This window comes from Vipera ursinii (genome assembly GCF_947247035.1).
Source record: "Vipera ursinii genome assembly, chromosome: 3".
NCBI lineage: Eukaryota > Metazoa > Chordata > Lepidosauria > Squamata > Viperidae > Vipera > Vipera ursinii.
In genome coordinates, this window is record NC_139516.1 from 89,395,072 (window position 1) to 89,421,879 (window position 26,808).

Below are 26,808 nucleotides of genomic sequence, written 5' to 3' on the forward strand. Positions count from 1 at the left end.
AGTAGTAGGAGAGTTGTACTTCCCCTTCCCAACTTGTTGTGAATAAAACACAGCTAACTTGAAAGCTCATAGAGCAGGGGTGTCAAACTGCAGGCCCGCGGGCCGGTCTCATCATACTGAAGCCGTGCCCACCCCATTGCCAACAATGCAAAAAGAGTCGTGATACGTTGCAACATGTATACATCACGATATGTCACATGATGTGGTGAGTTGGACGCCCGTGTCATAGAGATTATTAAGCCAAACCAATGGTGAATTCTCTTCTTGCAACATAGCCTGGACAGTTATAGCATCTTTAGCATCTTTTCATATAGTAAAATAAACCAACTATACAGAATTTTACAGCAATGTTACTAAGGGTATTTGCAACAGAAATGTCAATTTTATTTAGAAAGATTATTCTTTATTTTGTTTCTGAAATGCTTTCCCCGGGATTTGCCCTCCCAAATAGCTTTTTATTTCCAACATATGTTCTGCAACAGCCTTTTCTTTTTTAATTAATGTAATACAATTTAGAGGGAAGCTCCTTCTTTCCTGGCAGTTCTCTCTTTCTATACACACCCACACACCCTCATCTTAAAATCATTTTTTGAGTTATGTTGAGTTCAGAACTGCAGCCTCACTGTTCCTACTGATAGATAAATGGACTGTTCAATCAATATAGTTATACCCAGGTGCCGGAACTCACACACGTCATACAACCCGCCATCCAAAAAAGGTGCCGGAACTCTGTTCTGGGCATTCTATGACAAAAAAAGCCCTGATATACCAATTTTAACAGCTTCATAAGTCTACTGCTGTTCTTTAATTAGCATCCATTCATATGACCAATTGGATTCACTTCAGCTGTATTGCTTTTAGACTAGCTTACTTGGAAATGCAATTTATTCCTGAACAAGTTTACACTACAAAAAAGTGTTGACTTGTCTTCTCTTTTCATCTCAGTATGATGAAAATTCCATAATTTCTTTTAGGTGGAAATACATTGGAGTTCCCAAATCTCTAACCCCAGTCAGTACAACAGTGACTCAGATCACAAAAGGTGAGCTTCTTGATGCCATCCCACAGATAATTCAACAGTCAGATCCGTCCAGTACTACTGGAATTTATTTATTTTTACTTAGACATCAAACATCTTTAAGCCTCCAAACTCTAAACCAATGTTCATGATAATACCAGATTTATATGAGATAATTGTCTTTCTTTCATTCAGTTCAATAGTTGTACATACAGATTAAAATAACAGCAGGAATAAAGGTTACTGCTAACAAGAAAGAAATGACTTAGTGTTGTGCTACATTACCACGTGTTTCAGATTGAGTGATCTAGGACTGGACTCACATGCTATAGCAAAGCACAGCAACAGAGATAACATATCAGAAGGATGAAATAAGAGACTGACTGACCCTCAGGAACATCACAAATAAATGGAACATTACAACCAATAAAGTTCTCCTCTAAATCTGTATACAGATATATCCAAATCTGCAAAACTAAGATTTTAAAAATCATTTATTTCAAATGTATTTGTGTTTCATCTTAATATACCCATATTTCAAAATGTTTACTATAGCACAATGTTTTCATTTGGAAATGTACTTTCTACAAGCCTTATACAAGATAGCCTGCACACAGCATTTTTACCATGTTCTGCCTTCAGTGGTTATTCTGTTCACATAGGATTGAATATGTGGCCACTTGACAGCTGAATATTTACCTCAAACACCTCTTCATCCAAAATTCTTGTTCCAAAGACAGTAATGCCATTGGTGTCAACGATCGCCGGGCTGCTTCTCTCAAGTGGTTTTGTGGTTTTCGTCTTACAGTCCATAATCATGGTAACCGATTTCTTCTCCACACTAATGGCCACCCGATGCCACCTAATATAGGAATCAAAGTGTTTTAAAAAGAAGAAAGCATTTACCTAGATAATTTACATCTTAAGATCAATGGAGTAATTATAGTTGCTTAAAATATTTAAAGGCTATATTTCTTCATTATAACTAGGGACTCTTTCCCAGTAGCTCCAGCAATGAGGATTGCTATTAAACAGCAAATTTGCAGCAAATTTACTGGATGCCTTTGGTAAGCACTACATGGACATCCTTACAGATCTAATGTGTCTAGAAAAGCTATATAAAACATAGTTTGGACATCAGTCTTTTTCGCATAGTATGCCGATGGACAAGTCAAATACCAGTAGTTATGACTTTTATATACAAGCAATGCACACCATGACAGAAAAAACCTGTAATTCATCCACAGAATCTTTAGGGCTAGGGTAAAAAAAAACCATGTAACTATTCTGAAACATAATAATGCTGTTGGGAGACCATATTTCTTCTACTCGTGGCAGCAGTGTAATACTAATTCCACCCTTTTGTTCTGAAGCATAAAGTAGTGTACCCAACCCTAGGCATTAGCCCCAACCTTAACTCTAAGCCTACCTCATGGGTTTTTCAAAGGCCAAAAAAATCTTATAATTGTCCTACTAGGCCAGGGGTAGGCAACCTCGGCTCTTTTATGGCTCATGGACTTCAACTCCCAGAATTCCTAAGTCACCTGACTCAGGAATTCTGGGAGTTGAAGTCCATGAGTCATAAAAGAGCCGAGGTTGCCTACCCCTGTACTAGGCAGTTCCAGCCCACCACTGGTGTACTCCAATATCCCACTGGAAATCACCCTAGCTAGTTTGGCTGGGGAGATACTAGGCAACAAGGCACATGGTATGCAATAAAGAAAATCATCATCACCATCATCCCTGAAAGGTGCAATGAAAGACAATACAAAATTCTGTCTCATGCAAAAGCAGTAATCATTATTTGGAAGTGAGCACCTCACATTCCAAGATTCCAGGACGTAAGGGAAAGAAAAAGCAGATTCATGATCTGGCCAAAGACATAAACAAATGATCAGTGATTGATTAATTAATTAGCATTGCACATAGTGAAATTTTGCTTACAGCATGCAATATAACAGCTCTAAAAGGATAAAGAGCATGCTGATATTCTTCAGGCTTGGCTGGTCCTAAATGTGGAATGAGTATAAATAAGAATATATGTGTGAGTGTACAGGCATCAAACTTGTTAAGCCATTAAAGCTTTATTGTTGTTAGAATTCAGTGTTCTTGTTATTCCTTGCAAGATCCTAGCTTCCTCTTAATTGAAATTCTATCTGAAGGTTAGGGAGGTCAAGGGGCAAATGCCTCTTGGGCTGAGTGTGTGTTTTCTTTGAATAAATTTTCTCCATTGACCAAGGCTGTGCACAGAGTACACACAAAACTCCCAGTCTCAGCCATGTATGAGTTGTAGATCAAAACAAGTTTGGAGAGCTGGGAAGCGTGTTTCTCAATGGGAATTGTAAGGAAAAATGACTGACTCTAGATGAGATGTATAAAAATACAATGGATTTTGAGGAGTTTCTAACAGAAACACTAGCTCAGCCTGTCTTACTGACACAAGTCAAGATGAAGGTTCTCATAGCCAATATCAGTTCAAAAAGTTTTCTGGTGAATTTTCTATTTGCTTAAGTATTCTCCTATAATAGACGGAAAGGGACATATGAAAAGGGCTCTATTTTCAAAGAATATTTATTTTTGCTAATTTTATTTATTTGAATGCTTCAAATTGACACTCCACAGATAGTTCTTAATTTATGACCTGTCACTTAATAATCCATTGACAAGCTTGGACTGTATAGCATCTGGCATTTGTAAAATATTGCATTGCCCGGCTCACAGTCACATGACCACATTTAAGCTGCTTGGCAACTGGTTCACACTTATGACTGGTTGCAGTGTCCTGTGGTCATGCGACTATGTTTTGCAATATTTTTTGTTGATTTCTAGCAAAAAGCACTCATTCAGGGATGTGGATTCAGACTTAGGACCATGTGATTTGCTTAATGACCACTGTAAAAATGGTAAAAAAATTGGGTCTGGTCATGAGATGCCTTGATATGCAACCACAATGACTTACAAACTGAAATTCAACTGTGGTTCATAAGTTTAGAACTACCTGTACTCTGTGGGGTAATATTGAACAAGATGGCATATTTATAGATTCAGGCTTGTCCCATAATGCAAATCAAAACCAGTCAGGTTGGTATCTTCATCCTTTTATGGCATGAATGAGATCTTATTGGGAAAGGAGTATGACAGCATAATATCAAGCACCCATTGAAGAATGGAGAAAATAGGAGAACATCATCTACTATAAGTAGTTATGTTAAGGGAAATAGAATACAAAAAGCAAAACAGAGATGATACACAGATATAAAAACAAAGCAGCAGGAAGATGCCAATATCACATGGCAAAGATACATGTTCAAACCCTACTGAAAAAATCCATGCAAAATCTTTTGTTTAAATCATCTGCTGGCTGACATCAGTACCCTTAACTGACAACATATTCAAATAACTCACACAGACATCATAACCTTCCACTTACTTTCCATCAGCAATATTGACTGTACCAAAGATGGGATAATCTTCTGGGGCAGGCTTTCCATTTTGATCTTCAAACAAGAAGATAGGTGACCGGCCCACTTCAATGCCAACCTGCTGAATGCCGTGTTCATTGTAGAGAGATAAAAGAAAGGACTGGACTCCTTTTTTAGGTTTTATTGTAAATAGAACTGAAAAGTCTTCAGGAAATGTTCCACCTGTCAAGAGAACAATCCAATGTCACAAATCCTAAGAGTAAAACACACAATTTTGGAATGCTTTTTTATTAGAATGGGGATCAGACTTTTTACATTTTCTGTTTAATTCTGCAAATTCCACTGTAGGAATATTACTTTTTAAAAGCTACTGTGCTTTCTTGATTTACACTGCACTTAACTTTGGCCACAGTGTAATCTACAGAACATAATGTTTCCACTAACCTTATTTCAGTCCTATTAAGATTCTATGGGGCTCATATACTCATTATTTAATTTATTTGGAACTTAGCATGTGAAGATCAGTCTAGATCCATACTATATTTATTCATACACACTATCTACTCGATCATATATTATTTTAAAAAATTAAATGTTGCGCAGTGTTCCCTACCCTACATATTTTGTGTGCTTCTTTTCATAAGATATACATGTATCTGTGCAAATTTTTAGGCAGCTCTCACTAATGCACATTTTTACATATAAATTTCCAAATAACTACACAAGTTCCCATTTTTGTACACTTTTTCAAGGGAAGAAATAGCTGAAGCTAAATAGACTTTGTGAATTATGTATCAGTTTGTGCTGCAGTAGAACCTGTCTCTTTATTTATAAAAAAAAGAAAAGTGATTTGTGTTAACATTCTTCAAGAGCCATGACTTCAGTAGAATTTACTTCCAAGTAAGCAGCAATTGCTGTCAGTTTACAATTCTAAATACAAACACATGGAAGTAGGTTCCAGTGGAGTTTCCTTGAGAAGGGTAAATGTGCATGGAATTGATAACATTTGTCCCAGTGATTTAGTTTGATTTAAGCAAATCCAACATTTCTAAGAGAATATGTATTTATGTGGGTTTTAAGAAGCATGTTCAAAGTATAATTACAAAAAGCAATGACAAAGCACCCTGATGTTATTTCAGCATGTGGCAAGAAGGAGGAAGAACATACTGTATTTTATTTATTTATATATCACATTTAGAAACTGCCCATCTCCCTCATAGAGGGACTTTGTATAGGCTTGGCCCGCAAGAGAAGATGGAAGGAAGAAGAGGAGGGAGAATGTGTGATAATTTAAGCCCACAAAAACAGCAGTCAGGTCATTCCAGGCCACAATCCTTATAAGTGATGATGTCAGTGTGTGAATCTCCCTTAAATAGGGAAGTATACAAGGGAATGAAGAGAAGGTCTCTCTTTCTTGAAGTTCATGAATTAAGACAGACATGTCAAACTCGCAATGTCACGTGATGTCGCGCGATGTATCAGAGCTTTTTCCCCATTGCTGGCAATAGGGTGGGTGCAGTTTCCCTGTGACACATCCGGCCCTCAGGCCAGCAGTTTGACACCCCTGAACTAAGTAGTAACTTAGCTAACTCTCTTAAAGATTCACAGGTAGTCCTCAATTTACAACTGGTTGCTTAGCAACCATTCAAAGTTCCTACACACCTGCCTGGGGTTAACTTAGGACCTAGATTAGAAGCTCCAACCATTACTTTCCCCCCCACACACACACACACCACACACACACTCAGTCACATGATCACACACTCTGCAACCAGGCTGCATTTATGACTGCTTGTAGTGTCCTGTGATCATGCCACCATATTTGATTATGGTTTTGGCCCCACCTCCAAAGTAGCATTTATTTCTGGTTTTCAGCAAAGCCGCAGCCATAACTCCAATCATTTGCTCACTGAACAATCACAATGATTTACTTAACAACTGCCGCAAAAAAAAGATCATAAAACCAAGTTGGTCATGTGACTGACCCGCTTTGCGGCCCTCTTGATTTACAGCCATGATGGGCAGGCTCAATTACAGTTGCAACTTGAGGACTACCTGTACATGACACATGTGTTGAAATCTTTCAGCAAAGGAGAGGGTAGAGTGAAAATCTGTAGGGAAGCTGCTGTTAGGATCAAGACAGCTTGGAAGCAGCAATTGGAGCTGACATCTGTCAACACATTTCTACCACTGTAGTTCTCCCTCAGCCTTATTGCCATTTACTTTCAATATTCTAGTCCTCACTGCTGTTGCTTCCAAGAAAGTGGGATGAGGTCATCTGTAATAGCTATATGGTGAAGCCTGTCTGCCAAACTATTTTTTTTAAAATGAGCAAGCTTATTAAAGCTTATTGCTGGAGTTTCAGATTTTTAGTAATGTTAGGGTGAGGGACATTTACTATTATGGGCCTCCTTTTTTCATATGTCAGCATAGTTTATACATAGCTTTTTTCTGTTATGCTGGTGATTTCATTTTGATTTATCATGAAAAGAATGAGACTATGTGAGCCAAAGCCAAAAGCTGTTTTTTCTTTCCTAAGACTAAGTTAGTAGCCTGTATAAAATTGGTTATTCTTAAAATAAGCTATATGTTACAGTTGTCTTCTATTTTTATAGCATAACCATCCCAGAACGGGTGAAAATCTCAAATGACCAGAAAAAAATGTATCATTTTCTCCCAATGAATATGGGGAGGTCAAGGTGGAACAAATGATGATAACAGTTGTCTCTATTTTTAATACTGGAGGGAAAGCCAGGAATTGACTAATATTGGAAGGACTAAAATCCATTGATTAGTCCTATCAGAAAAAATCCCAAATGCCAAGAAATATAACTGCATTTACAGTAATCCAATGAAATGAGATCATTAACGTCATAAGTGACAAGCAAAAAGGGGTAAGGCACTAACCATGTCTAAAAAATCTGATTGCCTAGAGCAGGGGTCTGCAACCTTGATAACTTTAAGGCTTGTGGACTTCAGCTCCCAGAATTCCTCAGCCAGCTGGCTGAGGAATTCTGGGAGCTGAAGTCCACAAGTCTTAAAGTTGTCAAGGTTGCAGACCCCTGGCCTAGAGTTTCATCATTACTCAAACAACCCTTCTTTCTGTTAGGTTCTCTGCTAACCTGAACAAATACAGTATCTTAACACATCACTTCTGACTTGTAAAGTTTTGATTCCTGTAGCACAGTTGCCCCGAAAAACAGAATTGTAATTATAACATCTATTTAATTGAAATTGGTTAACTGATTGGCTGATTCTATTTACTTATTTCTACTAGGAGAGAATGGAGAACTGGAACACCAAGTGAGAGATGGTAACCATAGTTTATTACATATCCGAAAGCAGCCATGTAGGTTGTCCACACTTCATTTTGCTTTTAATCCAGTCGTAATCTGGATTATGGATTATGGTGGATTATACTAGATTATATGCAGTGGTATTGCTTAGAGTGATGAGAGGATTTGTTAGCACACTTGAGAATCATTCCTTTTTAAAATATTTATAAAATACATCAAAAGGAGGAGAAAAAGAGTTAAGCAACCTTTTAATTTCCTTTTAAACTTTTAAATTATCTCAGCTATAACAGTTTAGGATTTTAGGGGGTTGGGCCACAAAACAATTTGTATTTGCCTGGGTCCATTCATTAAAGTGGCTTTGCAGCACTTAAGCATTCCATGCTCTGTAAATTTCCAATTATTTAAGCTCCTTAAAACCTTTGTAAATGAGCAGGGGATTAAACAGATTATACTTATGGAAGCCTTCGAAATAATATTACAAATCATTTGAGCTTTCCTGTGTCTCTGGATAGGTTTATGGGTGTTTGATTTATAATCTTTTTTGATAAGGATGGCAAAAGTCCAGGTGATAGATACCACACACCACCAGCTGCAATGGGAATTGTAGCCCAGAAGACCAAGTTGAGATATGGCTGAAGTAAAGGAACTTACATTTTATTTACAGCTCATTTTACCAACCATTCCACTTTTAAAAAATGATTCTGTATTATAAGATCTAAGTTGCACAGGTAACCTCCATAAGGAAGAGAAGGAGCAGGCCTACAAATGGGAGGAGGGGGCTGAGGGAAGTTTCAAGAATTGAATACAGCTCATTACCTGCCTTGTCTGAATTGCTAACCTCATCCAAAAGTTATGCTGAGAATGCTTAAGGCAGGGGAGCACTGATTCATCCAGTCTAGGCATGTCCTTTCAGTCGTATACAAACAAATGGTACAAACCCTGCAGGAAGTCAAATTTTTTTACTGTAAAAAAAAAAGACCCTTTCCCATGGTTACTGCCAACAAACAATAAGTACAATAGTCCTCGACATACAACCACATTTGAGTCCAAAATTTACATTGTTAAGTGAGACATTTAAGTGAGTTTTGCCCCATTTTACAAACTTTGTTGCTGCCACTGTTAAGTGAATTGTTGCAGTTGGTATGTTAGTAACCTGGTTGTTAAGTGAGACTGTCTTCCCTATTGACTGAGCTTGACTGAAGGTCACAAAAGGGGTTCGTATGACCTTGGGACACAGCAACAGTCATAAATATGAACCAGTTGCCAAGCATCTGAATTTTGATCACATGATCATGGGGATGCTGGAAAAATAACCGTGAAAAACGGTCATAAGCCACATTTTTCAATGCCGTTGTTACTTTGAACAATCACTAAATGACCTGTTGTAAGTCGAGGACTACTTGTACATGGAAGCTGGAACAATTCATATGCTACCATGAGCTGGAATTATTGTTTCAAATATTGCATTTCTTTTGCCATCCAAACAAAATTTTGTGTTAACTAGGGAAGATCAGGCAGAGTATGGCATGAACCAGATCCTCTTGGTAAAGCTGTGTCACTTGGTGGCCCTAGGAAGGCTGCCAAGAGTCATGAATAGCCAAGAACTTGTTGGCCTTCAGAAGGGCAACTAAGACCTGGCTTTAATTCCCAAGCACTGGGGCTAGGATGTTAGTGGAGCATGTCATGACCAATATATAGAGCAATGAATGAGCTTTAGTTCTTTCTTAAATCAATATGTACATTTGGTGATCATTTTATTTCTGTTTGCCACCCAGAGTTCCTCCAGCAATGGATAGCTGTGTAAAGCCATTTAATAAAATCAAATAAAATCCAAATCTGAATGCAGATTATGAATACAAAGCCCCCTAGGTCAGCTGGATTTCTCTGTGTTATTAATATCATTTTTGGCCCACTGTAGGTGTTACAATTTTGACAAATGCTGCGTCACTGGGCGGAGTTTTGGCAGCACTCTTTTTTCAGCTGATTCATTAAAACAAAAAGTTGGTTTTGGCCTGTGTTTGGTTCTTCCATTATTTCTACAAGAGCCCAGCCTTTTGGTGATAATTTATAAAGAGCTGAAGACCAGTAAGAAAATAGTTTGCCACTAAAAGTGCTATAGGAAGCAATCTCTAATTGAACACCTGAGCAGACTCTGGCTGTAATATATAAAACAAAATGGCTGTCACCTTTCTAGGTTTTGTATGCAGAGCAGCTTTCCTTTTCTCTTGAGGCAAACAGGATGAATAGCCCCAAACAGAAGGATGCTACCCTTCTGACTTTTTGTGAGGCCCAGACATTTGTTACATGAGCACAGTAAGCGCTCACTGTTCCTGCTTCATTCATGTCTAAAATGATTGATAAATTCAGGAAATGATTTATCACTTCTCATATAGGTGGGTCTGGTAATTATAAATGCATATAAATGCATGCATATACTGCAAGAGCATTGATGTCTATAGATAGTTCTCAGCTTATAACCATTCATTTAGCAACTGTTCAAAGTTACCATAGCATTGAAAAAAGTGGCTTACAAGCGGTCCTCACACTTACAGCCATCCCAGCTTCCCTGCAATCATGTGATCAAAATTCAGGGGCCTGGCAAACAGCTTATATTTACCATGGCTGCTGGATCCCAGGTCATGTGATCACTATCTGCAACCTTCCCAGCTGGCTTCTGATAAGCAAAGTCAATGGGGGTAACCAGATTTCCTTAACGACTGCTTGATTCATTTAACAACTGCAGTGATTCACTAAACCCTGGCGAGAAAAGTCATAAAATACAATGCAACTCATTTAACAACTGTCTTGCCTAGCAATGAAAATTCCAATCCCATTTATGGTTGTAAAGGAAGTAAAAGACCACCTGTAAATAAAATTCCCTAAATGAGTGGGCTGAACTACAAAACCCAGCAGGTCCCATCAGAATGATCAAAGTTCAGTCAGCACTAAGTATATTCAGTCTTCAGGTCCAATTTCCACTAATGGTGGATCCCATCAGGGTTACATATATTATCCTCTTGTGTCCCATTATGCATTGTGCAAGCACAAGCTCCTTCTCCTGGAGATAAGGCTTAGGTATTAATAGCTGCAATAGAAGAGCAGCATTGCTTCAGTAACAAAGAGGACAAACCACAATGCTCATTCATTTTAATCTCTTTAACAAAATCTCTTTAACAAAAGCTTCTTATAAGTGCCTAATATGCTTAAGAGGCTTTTGTTAAAGAGATTATATACAAGACACAGCTCTTTATTAGGCCCATTTCTCAACCTGCTCATAGATAGATACACCACCACTGATCTGGTAGCTCTATGGCTATGATTGTCTAGCTTCAGTGCAAATTTGGGCCATGACAAATTCACCTTGAGCCCATTCTGACACTGCAGAAATTTTGGTTTGAAATAGGGAAGCCATTTCTTGCAATTTAGGCAAACTCCTCCTGTTTTTGTAGCTCTTAGACCAGTAAGAGCCAGAAGTCAATAGCATAACGTCATTCTAACAATTTGGCTAATATGGTCATAAGGGCCCATATTTTAATTATCTCCTTCACTTAAAGATGCATGGGTTAGTTCTATTTCAGCCTCCTTCAGTTTGCATTTAATTCATCAGTCTACTGCATACCATTCTGACATTAATCTACCAATATTTTACAAATGCTGTACAGAATGTCCAAGTCTAACATTTTTATATGCATTTTTTCATGAACTGTGCTTTTTTAGACCTATTTAATCCCTTTAATATTCACACACACACACACACACACACACACACACACACACACGTGCATAAGCACAGACTTGCATATGTGCAGGCATTCCAGGTCAAGCAAGCTCAGGATGCAGGCTGAATGTAACAGCATGTGAGAATGACTTTGGGAGACAGAAAAATGAGCTACAGTCTTGGCAATGGTCTGATAAATCATATTTCATTTTCATTTCATTTTATTAAATTTATATGCCTCAGGGCGGCTCACAACAATAAAAATTAAAAAACATAGAGTAAAAAAATTAAAAGAGAATTAAACAATAAATACAAAATTTACAAAACAATATAACCCAGTAAAAGCCTAATTAAAAATCGTAGTCAGTCCAGGCCCGTTTGTTGGAACAACCACGTCTTCAGGTCAGGGCGGAAGGAATGAAGGTCAGGGACCATCTGCAGCTCCAGAGGCAACTCATTCCAGAGGGTCGGTGTGCCCACAGAGAAGGCTCTCCCCTGGGTGTCGCCGGCCGGCATTGCCTGGCCGATGGAACCCTGAGGAGGCCGACTCTGTGGGAGCGAACTGGGCGATGGGAGGTTGACAATGGCAGCAGGTGGTCTTGCAAGTACCCTGGGCCTAAACCATTCAGGGCTTTAAAGGTTATTACCCGCACCTTGAATCGCACTTGGAGGGTAACCGGAAGCCAATGCAGCTCGCACAGGAGTTTTTTAACATGGGAGTACCGAGATACTCCCATAAGCACCCGCATGGTCGCATTTTGCACCAGTTGAAGCCTCTGGGTGCTCTTCAAGGGCAGCCCCATACGAGTTCCAGGGAGTGGGTAGGTGGAGAAAATATCTAAGAAGGGACATCCCTGGGGGGGGGGGTTTGGAGAGTAAACGTAGGGAAGGGGAAGGGTACTTTCAGACTTGCAAGGTTTTAGCAACAAAGGTAGTGTTAGTACTCATGGTTTGTGCTTCTTGTCTGGACTACCTCAAGAGACTGACACTGAATGACTTCCTCAAGAATCCTTAGCTCTAATTCTCTCTGGAGATTCTCAGTCATCCTGGCTTAGCATGATGTGTGAATCTTTCATTTCCTGGGACCTATTATCCTAGAGGCTATAAAACCATTCTGTACTCAGTTTTGATCATCTTAAATCACATAATTCTTATTCAAGCTCAAAGAACTACTTCTGATCATGGGAAGTAAGCAAACAACTTTGTATGTGTTTCTGTTCTACTCCACCAATGGCTATTGCTCCCCCCCACCCATTCTTTCATTCAGGTGGAGAATAGTAATTTACCTTCTCCCCTTACCTCTCCAAAAGACTTTTTAAAAACATACCTGCACCTCCCCAAATGAGGCCAGCTGGGTTATAAATACAAATTCCTTGCCTTAAGTCTGAAGTTAAAAAAAAATCCTACGGCTGCCACAAAAGAAAGAGGTGAGGGACCAAGGAAGCTAGTGCCAAAGGCCATTTTATTTAATGAGATTGTCCACAAACTACCTAAAGGGTGAATTTACTCAGCACTCAAAACAAAGATGACCTACAACCATCACTGCTGAAATTACTAACTCCATTACAGTCTTCAAAAGAAAACACTCTGGTGCAGAGGGAGAATGTGTGTTAACTCTCAGTTCTGAAAACATTCCGTTCTCCCTGAGTACCACATGAAGGGGACATCTGTCCTGCTCTTCTCTACATTGGCTTTAGCCACAAGCCTTTATTCTTTGCTCACAGCTTCTAAAAGGCAACACCACAAGGGCTTTCAATGACTAAGTCACAGCCATTTAAGACTGAGCGGCAGTTACATTCAAGTATCCAGTCTTACTGGTGAAAGTGAAACCTCAGGACAAAGTATTAGGAGGCAGAAAAACATTGCTAAAGCACAAGGGCTCAAGGGATGGCCCTGAGGAGTAACCAAGTTGGTTAAATGAAAGCTCATTTTCATTGAACAGCAGCTATTGCTTTAACGGACCATGAGCTGCAATAGGATGCATCCTATAGGATGCATTTGAAAGATGGCCCTGGGCAACTCCATCTGAGAAGACGAAGATTTGCACCTCATTTTTCTTCTTAACTTTACCTAAAAAAAAAGACCCCAAATCTGAGCTGCTTCTCAAAGTAGGACCCACCTTTTGCACTGCACATATGAAAAAAAAAAGATCAGCATGGATATGTGGAGTAGCAAATAAAGATAAACTGGAAACATTTAATTTGGAACTCAGCTACCAGATTTTGACTTGTTCGGAATTGCATAAATGACACCTACTTTCACAAGAATGTCAGAATGAAGTGATGGATGATGTTAAAGCACAGAGGAATGGCAAATGTGTAAGGCATTCTTTCATCAAACATCACAAGGTGTCAGGGAAAAAGGAACCTAAATCCCACTATGAGCATTTAAAGGACAGGCTACTTTTCCAATGTGCTAAACAGAAATAAGTAGCACGTAGGTGGGTTTAACCAATTTTTCTGTGATTCTGTCCCATTCTGTCCCCTCCCCATCCAACTCCACCCCAATTCCTGTTATAACTGTGACTTGCCACCAATTTTTTGTATTGTAATGTGTAATATTTGGAAAGATGTAAGAACAACAAAGATGATTAGGGGACTAGAAGCTAAACATGTAAAGAATGTTTGTTGGAATTAGGTATGTCTAGTTTAATGAAGAGAAGGACGAGAGGTGACATGATAGCAGTGTCCCAATATCTCAGGTGTTGCCAGAAAGAAGAGCGGATCAACCTATTCTCCAAAGCACCTGAGGGTAGGACAAGAAGCAATGGATGTAAACTAATCAAGGAGAGAAGCAACCTAGTACTAAGGAAAAATTCCCTGACAGTTAGAACGATTAATCAGTGGAACAACTTGCCCCCAGAAATAGCAAATCCTCCAACACTGGAAGTTTTTAAGAAGAGATTGGACAACCATTTGTCTGAAGTGGTGTAGAGTTTCCTGCCTGATTGGACTAGAAGATCTCCAAGGTCCCTTCCAACTCTGTTATTCTGTTATTCTATAATTGGAATTTTGGAAAGTTTTTTTTTTGGGGGGGGAATATGTGGGTATTTGTTTGCTGCTGATACTTTTCCCATGGCTCTGTTTGCCTTTGGATAAGCCTGGCTCACGTGTGTGCTAGTCCAGCCCTCTTTCAGAAAAGGCTGACCACTCATTTGTATTACAGAAATAAAAATCATCTGGGTTAGGATAAGGAATGCATCAGTTTCCATTCTTTAAAGAATTTCCCTGAAAGGAAATCTTCCTAATAATATTCCCAGAAATTCCTTAGGCAGGTTTTGTGCTCTGCCCTTAAAAGCTTTATAATTAAACTTGTTTTCCAAAATTCTTGTAGATTCTCTCTCTCTCTCTCTCTCTCTCTCTGTGTGTGTGTGTGTGTGTGTGTGTGTGTATACATCATATATTCTGCCAAAAAAAACTAATCAGTGCACTAGATGTCAGGTCTCAGTTCTGCTCCCAACCAGCATGAACAATTCCAGAAAATTTAAAAATTGGCTCTTGCAAGCCAGTAGAAACCAGCTTCAGCACAGCATATTGCCTATTGACTGATTATGTGCCATAAAATAGATTTTGACTTCTAGCGACCACACAGATTTTCTCCACCAACCACTCTATATATACATATTCATTATAAACCATTTGGAAATGTTCTAATCAGAATAAATGATTTCAATGAAGAAATGAATATGCATTCCTCAGGTCTTCCACCCTGAGTTATCTTTCTTCCCACTACACTTTTCATTAAAAGTAGGTATTTTGAGAAAATCCATTGGGGACTTGGTCACATCATCAATAGAAAAGGAAAGGAAAATAGGCTAAAGATGTCAGCCTGGTTTATTCAATACAGGGGTCCCAATAAGTAGTTGGTACAGCTACTTTTGCATTCATTGCTGTTCTGCTATTGCTCATTTTTCTATTTGGCAAATGCTTGATTTAAACCAGGTCCTTCTGGCAAACAGCAGCTTTGTTCCTCCTGAAATACAGATACTTACATAGGAAGTACATTACTTAGTCCTTTGTTCTCTACACCTTGTCTGTTACTGACAGATGAAAAGTTATGTGAATGCCATTAATGGGAGTTTATGTTACTTGTGTTGAGTGTTTACCCCCTTACAACATTAAAGACCACTTAGTAGGAAGGCAGGAAACATATATTTGTTTCAGTCCAGGAAAGAAAAAGAGGCATCAGATGTGAGTTTATTTCTTAAAGTCACGTATTTTCCACAGAAGTATAAAATTACTCATTGTAACTTGCAGACTACATATTAAAATTACATGTTTAAGCCTGCAATAACAGTTTTGGAGCCTTGCCTCAAGGTGAAAGAGATCTCTTCTATATTCTTTTTGCTTCCTGAAGTTGTTAGAGACAATCAGAAGAAAATCTTAGGTACTTGAGGAAAAATTATAAAAAGCCTAAACAGAGCTGTGCTTGGCCAGGACTTGTGTTTGTGTGTGTATTATTTTGAGGAAATAGAAATAAATCCTATATCTGTATCAAACATGGCAAGTAAATCAGAATAGATAATAAAACAGATTATAGGTATACTATATAATATAGTATATATTATATGCAGTAAAAGTGCTACACTCAATTTGCCAGCAAATTTGGAAAACTCAACAATGGCCACAGGATTGGAAAATATCAGTTTACATTCCAATTCCAAAGAAAGGCAGTGCCAAAGAATGTTCAAACTATCGCACCATTGCACTCATTTCTCATGCTAGTAAAGTCATGCTTAAAATCCTACAAGCTAGACTTCAGCAGTATGTGGATCGAAAACTGCCAGAAGTACAGGCAGGATTTCGAAGAGGCAGAGGAACTAGAGATCAAATTGCCAACATACGCTGGATCATGGAGAAAGCTAGGGAGTTCCAGAAAAACATCTACTTCTGCTTCATTGACTATGCTAAAGCCTTTGATTGTGTGGATCATAACAAACTGTGGCAAGTTCTTAAAGAGATGGGAGTACCAGACCATCTTATTTGTCTTTTGAGAAACCTATATGTGGGCCAAGAAGCAACAGTGAGAACTGGACACAGAACCACTGATTGGTTTAAAATTGGGAAAGGAGTCCGGCAAGGCTGTATACTGTCACCCTGCCTATTTAACTTATATGCAGAGCACATCATGAGAAAGGCAGGGCTAGATGAATCAAAAGTTGGAATTAAGATTGCTGGAAAAAATATTAACAACCTAAAATATGCAGATGATACCACTCTAATGGCAGAAGGTGAAGAAAAACTAAAGAGCCTCTTGTTGCGGGTGAAGAAGGAGAGTGCAAAACTTCGGTTGAAACTTAACATTTAAGAAAACCAAGATCATGGCATCCGGCCCTCTCAATTCCTGGCAAATAGATGGGGAAGAAATGGAGGTAGTGACAGATTTTATTTTCCTGGGCTCCAAGATCACTGCAGATGTGGACTGCAGCCAAGAAATTGAAAGACACCTGCTCCTGGGGAGGAAAGCTGTGGCAAATCTAGACAGCACACTAAAAACAGAGACATCACCCTGTCAACAAAAGTGTGTATAGTCAAGGCTATGGTCTTCCCAGTTGCAATGTATGGCAGTGAAAGTTGGACCATAAGAAAGGCTGAGCACCAAAGAATTGAGGCCTTTGAACTATGGTGCTGGAGAAGACTCCTGCGAGTCCCTTGGACTGCAAGGCGATCAAACCGGTCAGTCCTAGAGGAGATCAACCCTGACTGCTCTTTAGAAGGCCAGATCCTGAAGCTAAAACTCAAATACTTTGGCCACCTAATAAGAAAGAAGGACTCACTGGAGAAGAGCCTAATGCTGGGAAAGATTGAGGGCAATAGAAGAAGGGGACAACAGAGAATGGGGTGGCTGGATGGAATCACTGAAGCAGTAGGCGTGAGCTTAAATGGACTCCAGAAGATGGTAGAGGACAGGAAGGCCTGGAGGAACATTGTCCATAGGGTCGTGATGGGTCGGACACGACTTCGCAACTAACAACAATATATAATATAACAGTTATAACAGTTTATATCCGCAAAGTCTCACATGTTCCTCAAAATGGGATGCTGAGTGGTCTACATTTCTTTTTACAGGAAATAATGAAATAATAGAACTTAGAAAGAGCTCCCCTTGGTGAACCAAAAAAATGAATCTGTGAATTTATAGGTTTCATGATTAGAAAGGATGGCTTATAGAAAAAGGAAATTATGATATAACCTTAGAAAAGGAGAGAGGGTAAAGTATAAATGCCTCTATAAGTGCTGTGAAAAAGATTGGATTCTGATCCTTTATAATTTTTTCTTCTTTTCTTGCTTTTATTTTGTTAAAGATTTCTTCAATAGAAATTATGTATGTGTATGTGTGTATGTATTTGTGTGTGTACACACACACACACACACACACACACACACACACACAACATTGACTCCAGGGCAGAGGCCTTCAAAGAGATTCTGCTCTGTTTTCAGTTAAATTTACCAAACCGAATGTGCTCAACACAAACTCCAAATTTTGCATTCTGACTTTCTTGACAGGAGAGCTTCTAGCTTTGTATGAGATTCCCTAAACCACAGACCATGAAGACACAATGTAATATATAATACTTGGCAACTCTACCAACAAAACGGTGGGAGAGGATATGGTCCTGTCACAATATATTCTTCCCTTTGAAAGTCTCCTAACACACTTCTCTGAATTTACAGCAGTACTCTTCACCATCAGACACTAGGTCAATTGCTGAAAATGAATGCATTGTTTTTCAATGGAATATAATATGAAACTTTGATTTAATTACAACAGAGAATCATTCAACTGACAATCTAGCATTAAGAAAAGAGAAGGGTCATATTTCAAAAACATGAAATTATTGAACCAGTAAAAGGGATGGGGAAGGGTGAGACCACAGTGCTGACTCCTGAGTTCAAAGTTATATCTGAAGCACCTTCTAACTACAATTAGCCTAGCCTCTAATTTACAAAGTTTGTTTCCAAACTGTCGGAAAGATTAGAAGATTAAAAGATTATGTCATGGTTTTCTGGATAAATTTACCAGCGCATAAAAACCCATTGTCACTGCCACTTTTAATAAAGTACAAATATTACTATAGATAGTCTATGCTTCATAGTAATTGGGACTGGAATTTGTCGCTAAGTGATGCTGTATCCCTTAGCAACTGCAATCCCAACACTCCCCATTGCTGTCATTATGTAAGTATTGTGTGTTGTTAAGCAAGGTTCTCACATGACTGTGACTTGTAACTTCCTGCTGGCTTCCAAACGACAAAATCAGTCAATGGGGAAATCAACAAGAAGTCAAAGGTCCTGGGAGGCTTGCAAGCAGGCTGGTGGGCAAGTGCTATGAAGTGCAGCTGTGGGGAAGGCTGGGGTAATTGCAGACAAGTGTAGGAAGAAGCACTGCAGTGCAGAGTGGTGGGTGAGGGCAGGAAAGGGAGCTGTGGTGCTGTATAAATTCAGGAGGACATGGGATGGGAAGCTGTGTAAATGTGTGAAAGCAGACAGATGGATGTGTGCACTATGGAGTCTGGGTAGGGGGTGCTTCAGGCAGGCATACACTACAGGCTATGAGATTCCTGGAATCTTGTAATCTAGACAGTGCACTCCTCAGGAGAAAAATCAGTGAGAATGACTTACATGAGTGACTTGTGACTTTCCCTTCCATTTTCCCTATTGACTTATCTTGTAGAGAGCCAGAAGGGAAGGTCTCAAATGGCAATTGTGGGATTGGAGGATGGGCAGCCATCGTAAGTGCAAGCTGGGTGCCAAGAGTTTAGATTGCAATCATGCGACTGAGGGTGGGGTTTGCTGGGACATCAGAACCTCGAGGACAAGTCATAAGTGTCACTCCTTGAGTGCCATTGCAACTTTGAACAGTTACTGATTGACTAGTGCCGGGGTAGGCAACCTTGGCTCTTTTATGACTTGTGGACTTCAACTCCCAGAATTCCTGAGCCAGCCATGTTGAAGTCCACAAGTCATAAAAGAGCCAAGGTTGCCTACCCCTGTACTAGTGTAACTGAGGAGTACTTTTAATGGCTTTAATGAATTAAGGAACATAAGAAAAACTTTGTGAGACCACATCAAAGATTCCCAGGGCTTCTGACAAGATGTTTTATTGTAGTTCTATTATATTAATAACTAGTTTCCATCCTCTTGTTCATGTTCCTAAGCAATTGATATCCATAATATAATTTTGATTATTAGCCACCTGATTTATTTCTCAAATTTCCATTTAAGGCTAATTTGATGTAAATGTATTGATTATATAAACTGAAAATAAAATGAGAACTTTTGAACTGGTTACCAGAAAAGTAAAATTAAAAGAGTGATAATGCTCACCTGGGTACAATTGTTTAGTTGGGGCACTGAGTTGTGCATTTTTTGTAACTCTGTAGGCAACATCTGATCCTTTGGAATTCTTTCTGTTTATGCAAATTCCGGCTGTTTTTGATATTCCTTCTGGAGATTTATGAAATTCTAATGCTTTGAGGACATCCACTGGCTCAGCTAAAAAATGAGAAAAAGAAGAATTTAGAATATGCATAGTCCCTCCAAAATATTGCCCATCCTTTTAAAAGGGGAAGCTCATTTCTCACGTTACAGAAAGAAGCTCTAACAATCTCAGTGATCCAACCACAAGGCCAACCTTGGTCCACTAAATTTACCAGGTTCTATCATAGCTCATGAAATGCATTAAAATATTGGCCTGGACATTAAAAAAACTGCTTTCTGCACAGTCAGCAAATGGATTGTGAATTATGACAGCTGAAATACAAACACCTGTAGAGCAGGTTGCCTGTACCTCATCTTTTTCAATGGTGCATTTGTCAACACGTGTACTTTAGAGAGAAAAATGAAGTACAAAACTGTTCTTTAGTCATCACACACATATTGCTACAACCCTCCCCACAAAAGCAAATATCCCTCTTTCCCTTGTTATAGTCATATAGTACAACTTGACCAATGCCTTCCATTTGCTCAACTTGCTTTTTTTGAGAATGAACCTGAGACTTTTTTTCCCCACTCTTGACCGCCTGGAATTTTGTTACCATCTTGCTTCTTAGCCAATTCAGATCTTTACAGCAATAGCTCATGACATCACTTCCTGAAAACACACTTCATGGCACATTTGAATGAAGATTTGAATGGATAAGTCCATTTTAAGAGATTATTTTATTTTATTTTATTTTATTATTTTTTATTTTATTTTATTTTATTTTATTTTATTTTATTTTATTTTATTATTTTATTTTATTTTATTTTATTTTATTTTATTTTATTTTATTTTATTATTTATTATTTTATTTTATTTGTGCAAACTTGATATGCTAACAGTCTGGATAACAACTCCAGCTCTAAACAATGTGTAAAACATATTAATGCCAGTAAAAACCAGGAGCCATTCAAATAATTAAAAACAGGTTTAAAAATATGAAACTACAAGGTGTAAAAGTTTAGGTCCACACGTGAAAGTCCAATTAAAATGATTTTAATCAGAGCATCATCATAACACTGATGATGTTACCTAGTTTGAAATGTCTGCAAGAAAACAGCCATGTTGAGAGAGCAACAAGCATCCATCATTTCATCCCTGAGCGACACATATTCTCCTTTATTAGTACCTGATAGATTTCAACAAGATCAGGAATGAGATGCTAAGTTTCTTGCCAGCTTGTTCATCAAGAATAGTTTGGTTAGCTGAAGGGAGATTTGAATGTTCTGAAACAGCCTTTAAAAAAACCTGACACTTCCTAGATATACTGGATTACCATTCCCTCAACTGGGAAGATTGGGAGTTATGGCCTGAGCCATCACAGGAATGTCTGATTCAGGAAATGTTTCCTACAATAAGAAAACCGGAAAGACCTGGACTCTATCAGAATCATTGTTTCCTGTAAATCTGAGGCAGGAGGCATTGTCAGTGTAGCTGTGTGAAAAAAGGTGAGACTTTTAGGAAAACTGGAAACAAAACACTTTGCTCTTTTGGGAGGCAAGAACAAAGTGACCGCTAGCATCATTTCCAGGAAAGGGGAGGAGTTGGGATTGGACGCCAAAGCATGATTGCTGTCTCCACAAATAACATTTTCAAAATGGGGGAAAAAATGGGGCAGAGGGACTGAAGAGTGAAAAGCCAGTTGTGACTGCCAGACTAAGCAACTCCTTCCCTGTGCATTCCGATTATTTGATGGCCAAAGTTGTCAAACTGTTTCACTGCCACCTATAACTGAGCTGGCAAATGGGCAATCTTTTCAGAAGAATCCAGCTTCCAACATCTACCAGAGTCCAGACCCTCTGTAACAATAATGGTTTCCCTGCTATAGAACCAGCAACTTCTACTAGAAAAGCTACTTGCTAATAAGCAATGCTAAAACCTCACTTTCAGAACATTTTATTCATCAGTTATATTTCTAGCAGACAGGAGACCAAAATCAGATAAGCAAAAAGAAGAGGTAAGACCTCAACAGGAAAGCTCGGCTATATTGAGCATATAATGACAAGTACTAAGTGCTTAAAGTACATAATTGCCAAGAATTAAGATAACATTAAATCTGTCAAAATGCAACGAATACACACACTTTCCACTGTTGCCAGCATTTTTCTCTTAATACTTTAAGAATCCACATAAACCCATCAAAACCACATTAAAGCTACCACCATATCATTTGATTAAGTGTTCTTACAGGACCAAAATGACTACATGTCAATTTACTTGGAATTAGGGCTTACAGGGTGCAAACTAAGCCAAAATACTGTTAATTTGGTTTTGGATTAGCTTGTGTTTCAATTCAGTCGACTGTGGTTTATTCGACAAATCATGGGAAAAGTTGGCCTTGCATTATGAGTGATACATAATTAGTGCAATCACTGTGGCTGGTCCAAGATACGTTATGACCTAAGTATATTGTCCTATAAACATATACTTGGGAGCCCAAAAAGGTGTTTTTTCATGAGGCAACTGGACATTCTTCTTGTTTTTTTGAAGATGTATCACTTCTCATCCAAGAAGCTTCTTCATGCAAAAGCAAATGCAAATGGCCAGCTGTCTGCAAGGAGTATAAATCCTTCCATTCCCCACCATCCAGTCAGAGCTGAAGAAGTTTCTTGGATGAGAAGTGAAATGTCTTCAAAGCAAAACAAGAAAGTCCAGTTGCCTTGTGAAAAACCACCTTTGGGGTAACTATGACCTGGATGACTGAAAATCTCCACAGACATTTACTTGGGAGAAGAGGCCAATGAAACCAGTGGGACCTAATTGTGAGACTCTATGGACAGGATGAACCGCAAGGATATTGGCACGGTCATATAAATGAGATATTTAATTGCATTATTTCTACCACACACATGGATACATGATGCAAAGTATTATATCTTGTTGCTACTGTTCTGGCTATGAATATCATAGATCATGAGATTAAAAAAATAGCACTGATTGTTCATTCATCAATCTGGCTATTCTCAGTTATAGCATAGCAGGACGGACCTCAGATGTCATCAGAAATGACAATGCAATGTACATACCATTAAGGAGATTATGACATAGTATACAGTAGTATGGAGACAGTCAAAGAATGCAAGAACTATTAAGTAAACTTTAATTTAGATCTGGAAAAGACAGGGTGAGGAAAAAATATCTCAAGATAACCCTGCCTTGATTCTGTTTGATGTAAGAGGGAGTAGAGGAAAACTGACAGGTTTTCAAGATTCTGCTCTCATACTTATATCAATAAAGTAGAGTTCTACTAGTCCTTGTATTGACTGCTGGCTGGCCTGGATACATGATCTCTCTCTCTCTCTCTCTCTCTCTCTCTCTCTCTCTCTCTCTCTCTCTCTCTCTCTCTCTCTCTCTCTCTCTCTCTTACACACACACACGCACACGCACAAGCTATCTACAAGATCTCTTAAAAAGATAAAAAAGGATTCAGCAGTTAAATCACGTACTGTAGTTCCCATTAACACAATTAAATCTCTTTCATAGACTAGGACTCAAGACTAACAGACACAGTTCAGCTAGATAACATTTTTTTTATTATAAAGAAGAATAAACCCAGATTAAATACTTCATTGCCTTGTTCCAGTATAAGAATGTAAGCCACATTCATAGCTCAAGTAGTAGAAACCCCTTGTTTCTTTCTGCTCTTTCTATGAATTTATAGACTCTTTGTACAATGTATGGTGGCATTGAAGCTGAGAAGATAATGAGCATCTATATAACCAACAATTCAGGTCTAAGAAACACTACCTATTGGTTCATTTACCACAATAGTGATCAATTGGCAATAAATATCAAGAAGTGGGGGGAAAAGGCTCTACCTAATGAAAAGGAAAATGGATGCACTAATGCAAAATACACTATCCCTTCCTGTAGAAACATGGGGTTGATGTTGAACTTGGCTCTGGAAATAAATTGATTAAATCTTATTTCTTTTATTTCAGACGGTATTTCCATTTTATGTTACCTCCACAGACACAAGCCAGACTTTTGACTTTTATCCTTTAGTCCAGACTACTTCTTCCATTTTAAAAAAATCAAGCATAATGTACATTAATTGGTATAAGATCCTGACCCTGAAGGCCAACACTGGAACAACATAAAACATAAGAATAATTTTAATGGAGTAACTCAAGACCAAGCTTCTCCAGCATTTCCATTAATGATCTAAAAGCATCACCCAATGGGGTTTATTAATAACAGCTACTCTTTAATGCAAGATCATGTTTCTATGTTTATACAGCAGTCAAGCCAAAGAGAAAGTCTTTCATGCAATTTCTCACATGGGCTTTCAATATATTCTCTAGGTTCATCTAGGGAGATCCATCCAACATTATCTCAGTATGTAATAACTAAACTAATGCTTAACTTTACATGACCATGGCCAGCACACAAGATAAAACTATTTAAACCAGAAGTGAGCTGTGTGGAATGCAACTTGACCACAAATAGGACCCAGTCTACTGACATTTCTTTAGACCTTGAAATCTAACAACTAAAATAGCCATGAAGTAGTGGCTGAACTGGAGATTCACATGCCAAGAAATAAGATCTGCCACAAAGAAGAGGGAGTCAAGCTATTCTCCAAAGCACCTGAAAGCAGGACAAGAAGCAACGGATGGAAACTAGTCAAGGAGAGAAGCAACCTAGAACTAAGGAGAAACTTCCTGACAGTTAGAACAATTAACCAGTGGAACAACCTGCCTCCAGAAGTGGTGAATGCTCCAACACTGGAAGTTTTTAAGAGGAGACTGGACAGCCATTTGTCTGAAATGGTATAGGGTTTCCTGCCTGAGCAGGGGGTTGCACTAGATGACCTCCAAGGTCCCTTCCAAATAATAATAATAATAATAATAATAATAATAATAATAATAATAATAATAATAATAATAATAATAATAGTTGTTGCTTTTGTTGTTAATAATAATAATAATAACTACTACTACTACTACTACTACTATTATTATTATTATTATTATTATTATTATTATTATTATTATTATTATTATTATTATTATTATTATTATTACCTTGAGGACATTCTTGGCCTAGAAATTTGTCATTAGTTCCGGTACTAAGTTTGCAGATCCACTCCTTATTTCACTTTCTCCAAGCGATCTTTTTCAGAAACCTAATTTAGAAGGCAAAAGATGTGGTTCCTACTGCTACGCTAAACACAACAGGTAGTCAGAACTACAGAAAACTACTGAAAGATCTTCAGCAGATCCCAACATTATTCATCTCTACTTATACTTGAAAACAAGCAGAAGCTGGGATTTGCAATGGCATGAGAGAATAACCTTGGGAGACAGAACAAAGAGCCACAGCAATATGGTCATACAAGAGGGAGCTTAGACACAAAAGGAATGTGGACATAGCAAACATTTGAGAAGGTATCCTCCCTATTTTCTTGTACTGTAAAAGGGACTGTAAAGGGGGAGGGGGATGTAGTCTCAGATTTGCAAGATTCTCTTAATGTAACCTTACAATAAAGTAGAATTAGTCCATCTGACTATGCTTTTTGTCTAGACTACCTTGCAAGGCTGACAGGACTAGACTAACTTTGCTACTAAGAATTGTTACAGTATATCCTTTGCTATTGTTCGTAACTGATTATTTTCAAATGGTAGGAAAATCCAGAGGTAGTACCTAAAGAGAAAGTTTGCCCACCAAAAAAGAACATACTGGAGATTTATGTTTCATATAAAGTCACTTATTACCATCATTAACTCACACTAGGCAGCAATAAACATTACCTCAATAAATATTGTTAACAGCTTTGCTGAGACAAAATACCTGACTGATTAAAGGAAAGAACCAACAAAGGACTCTGCCCCTACATCAGGAGTCCCCAACCCCCAGTCTGCTGACCAGTACCAGGCTGTGACATGCCAGCAACTGGTCCGCACAAGCAACCAAAGCCTCATCTATGGGATGCAGGCAGCACACAAAACCATGCACTCTCCGGTCTTCGAAAAAAACTTTCTGCACGGAACTGGTTCCTGGTGCCCAAAAGGTTGGGGACCTCTGCCCTACATGCTCTCTAAAGACTGTTGCCACCACTAGACTTATCTCAAGTGCCCAACTAAAATACGTAGGATAAATTAAAAGGAGCATCAGAACATTAGCAGGGGGAATCGTTAGTTAGGTCAGAAATTAAGCAACCTTTCCTGTCCTGAACCTTCTCCAAGAGGCTAACTCCCCAGCTATGCATTTGTCTTACAAGGAAATCATTGAGTTCCTTGAGGTTCCCATGATTGTCTTTGATTAATAGTCAGATGACTAAATATCCTGTACTTGGGGAGGATTCTCCTATTTACATATGTTAAACATTGCTTCTTTTAGAGAGACTTTATTTTGCTGAAAACTTATATTCCCCGTGTGGATAAGCCAGAGCCAAATTAAATGCATGGAAAATATTTTCTTAAGGGTTGTATTAGAAGAAATGGTAAGTCATGAACTGATAAAGCAAGCAAGAAACATGATGTACTTCAGCATTAGTAAAAAGCAGGAATCCAAAGTGTAGACAGAAAATAAAATTGTTACAATGTGGAGTGGTAGATTAATTGCTTCTCAATTTTTTAAAAAAAAATCGCAGATAAGACCCTTGCATGTACTGCATATCTACCAATTCCTGGGAAAAATAGTCAATCCATAAAGAGCATAAACCACAAAACAAATTAATACAAGCTTAACAGGTTTGCAGAAAAGGAAAAAAGGATTAATTTAAACAGGATTTCCTTTGAACCCTTTGGAGAAAAAAAGAAGCAAAGTATTCACCTGGGCTATGATTGAGTATAACTTCTCCTTTGTATATTCAGCCTCTGGAAAGCCAAAGGTTGATAGCAGTGGGGTTAGTAGGTGCAGGACAAG

At 38.4% G+C, this 26,808-nt stretch overlaps 1 protein-coding gene across 1 annotated transcript in view; it reads right to left on the reverse strand.

Annotated features, from left to right (window-relative positions):
- The window catches only part of COL11A1 (collagen type XI alpha 1 chain), a gene marked incomplete at its 5' end in the record, with an annotated part of 287,402 nt that overhangs the window by 248,663 nt on the left and 11,931 nt on the right, over positions 1 to 26,808 (reverse strand). The window contains 3 exons of the mRNA XM_083358489.1: positions 1,718 to 1,880; positions 4,449 to 4,662; positions 19,785 to 19,952. Coding sequence (XP_083214615.1) covers positions 1,718 to 1,880; positions 4,449 to 4,662; positions 19,785 to 19,952 — 545 coding nt within the window. The remainder of the gene's footprint in view (positions 1 to 1,717; positions 1,881 to 4,448; positions 4,663 to 19,784; positions 19,953 to 26,808) is intronic.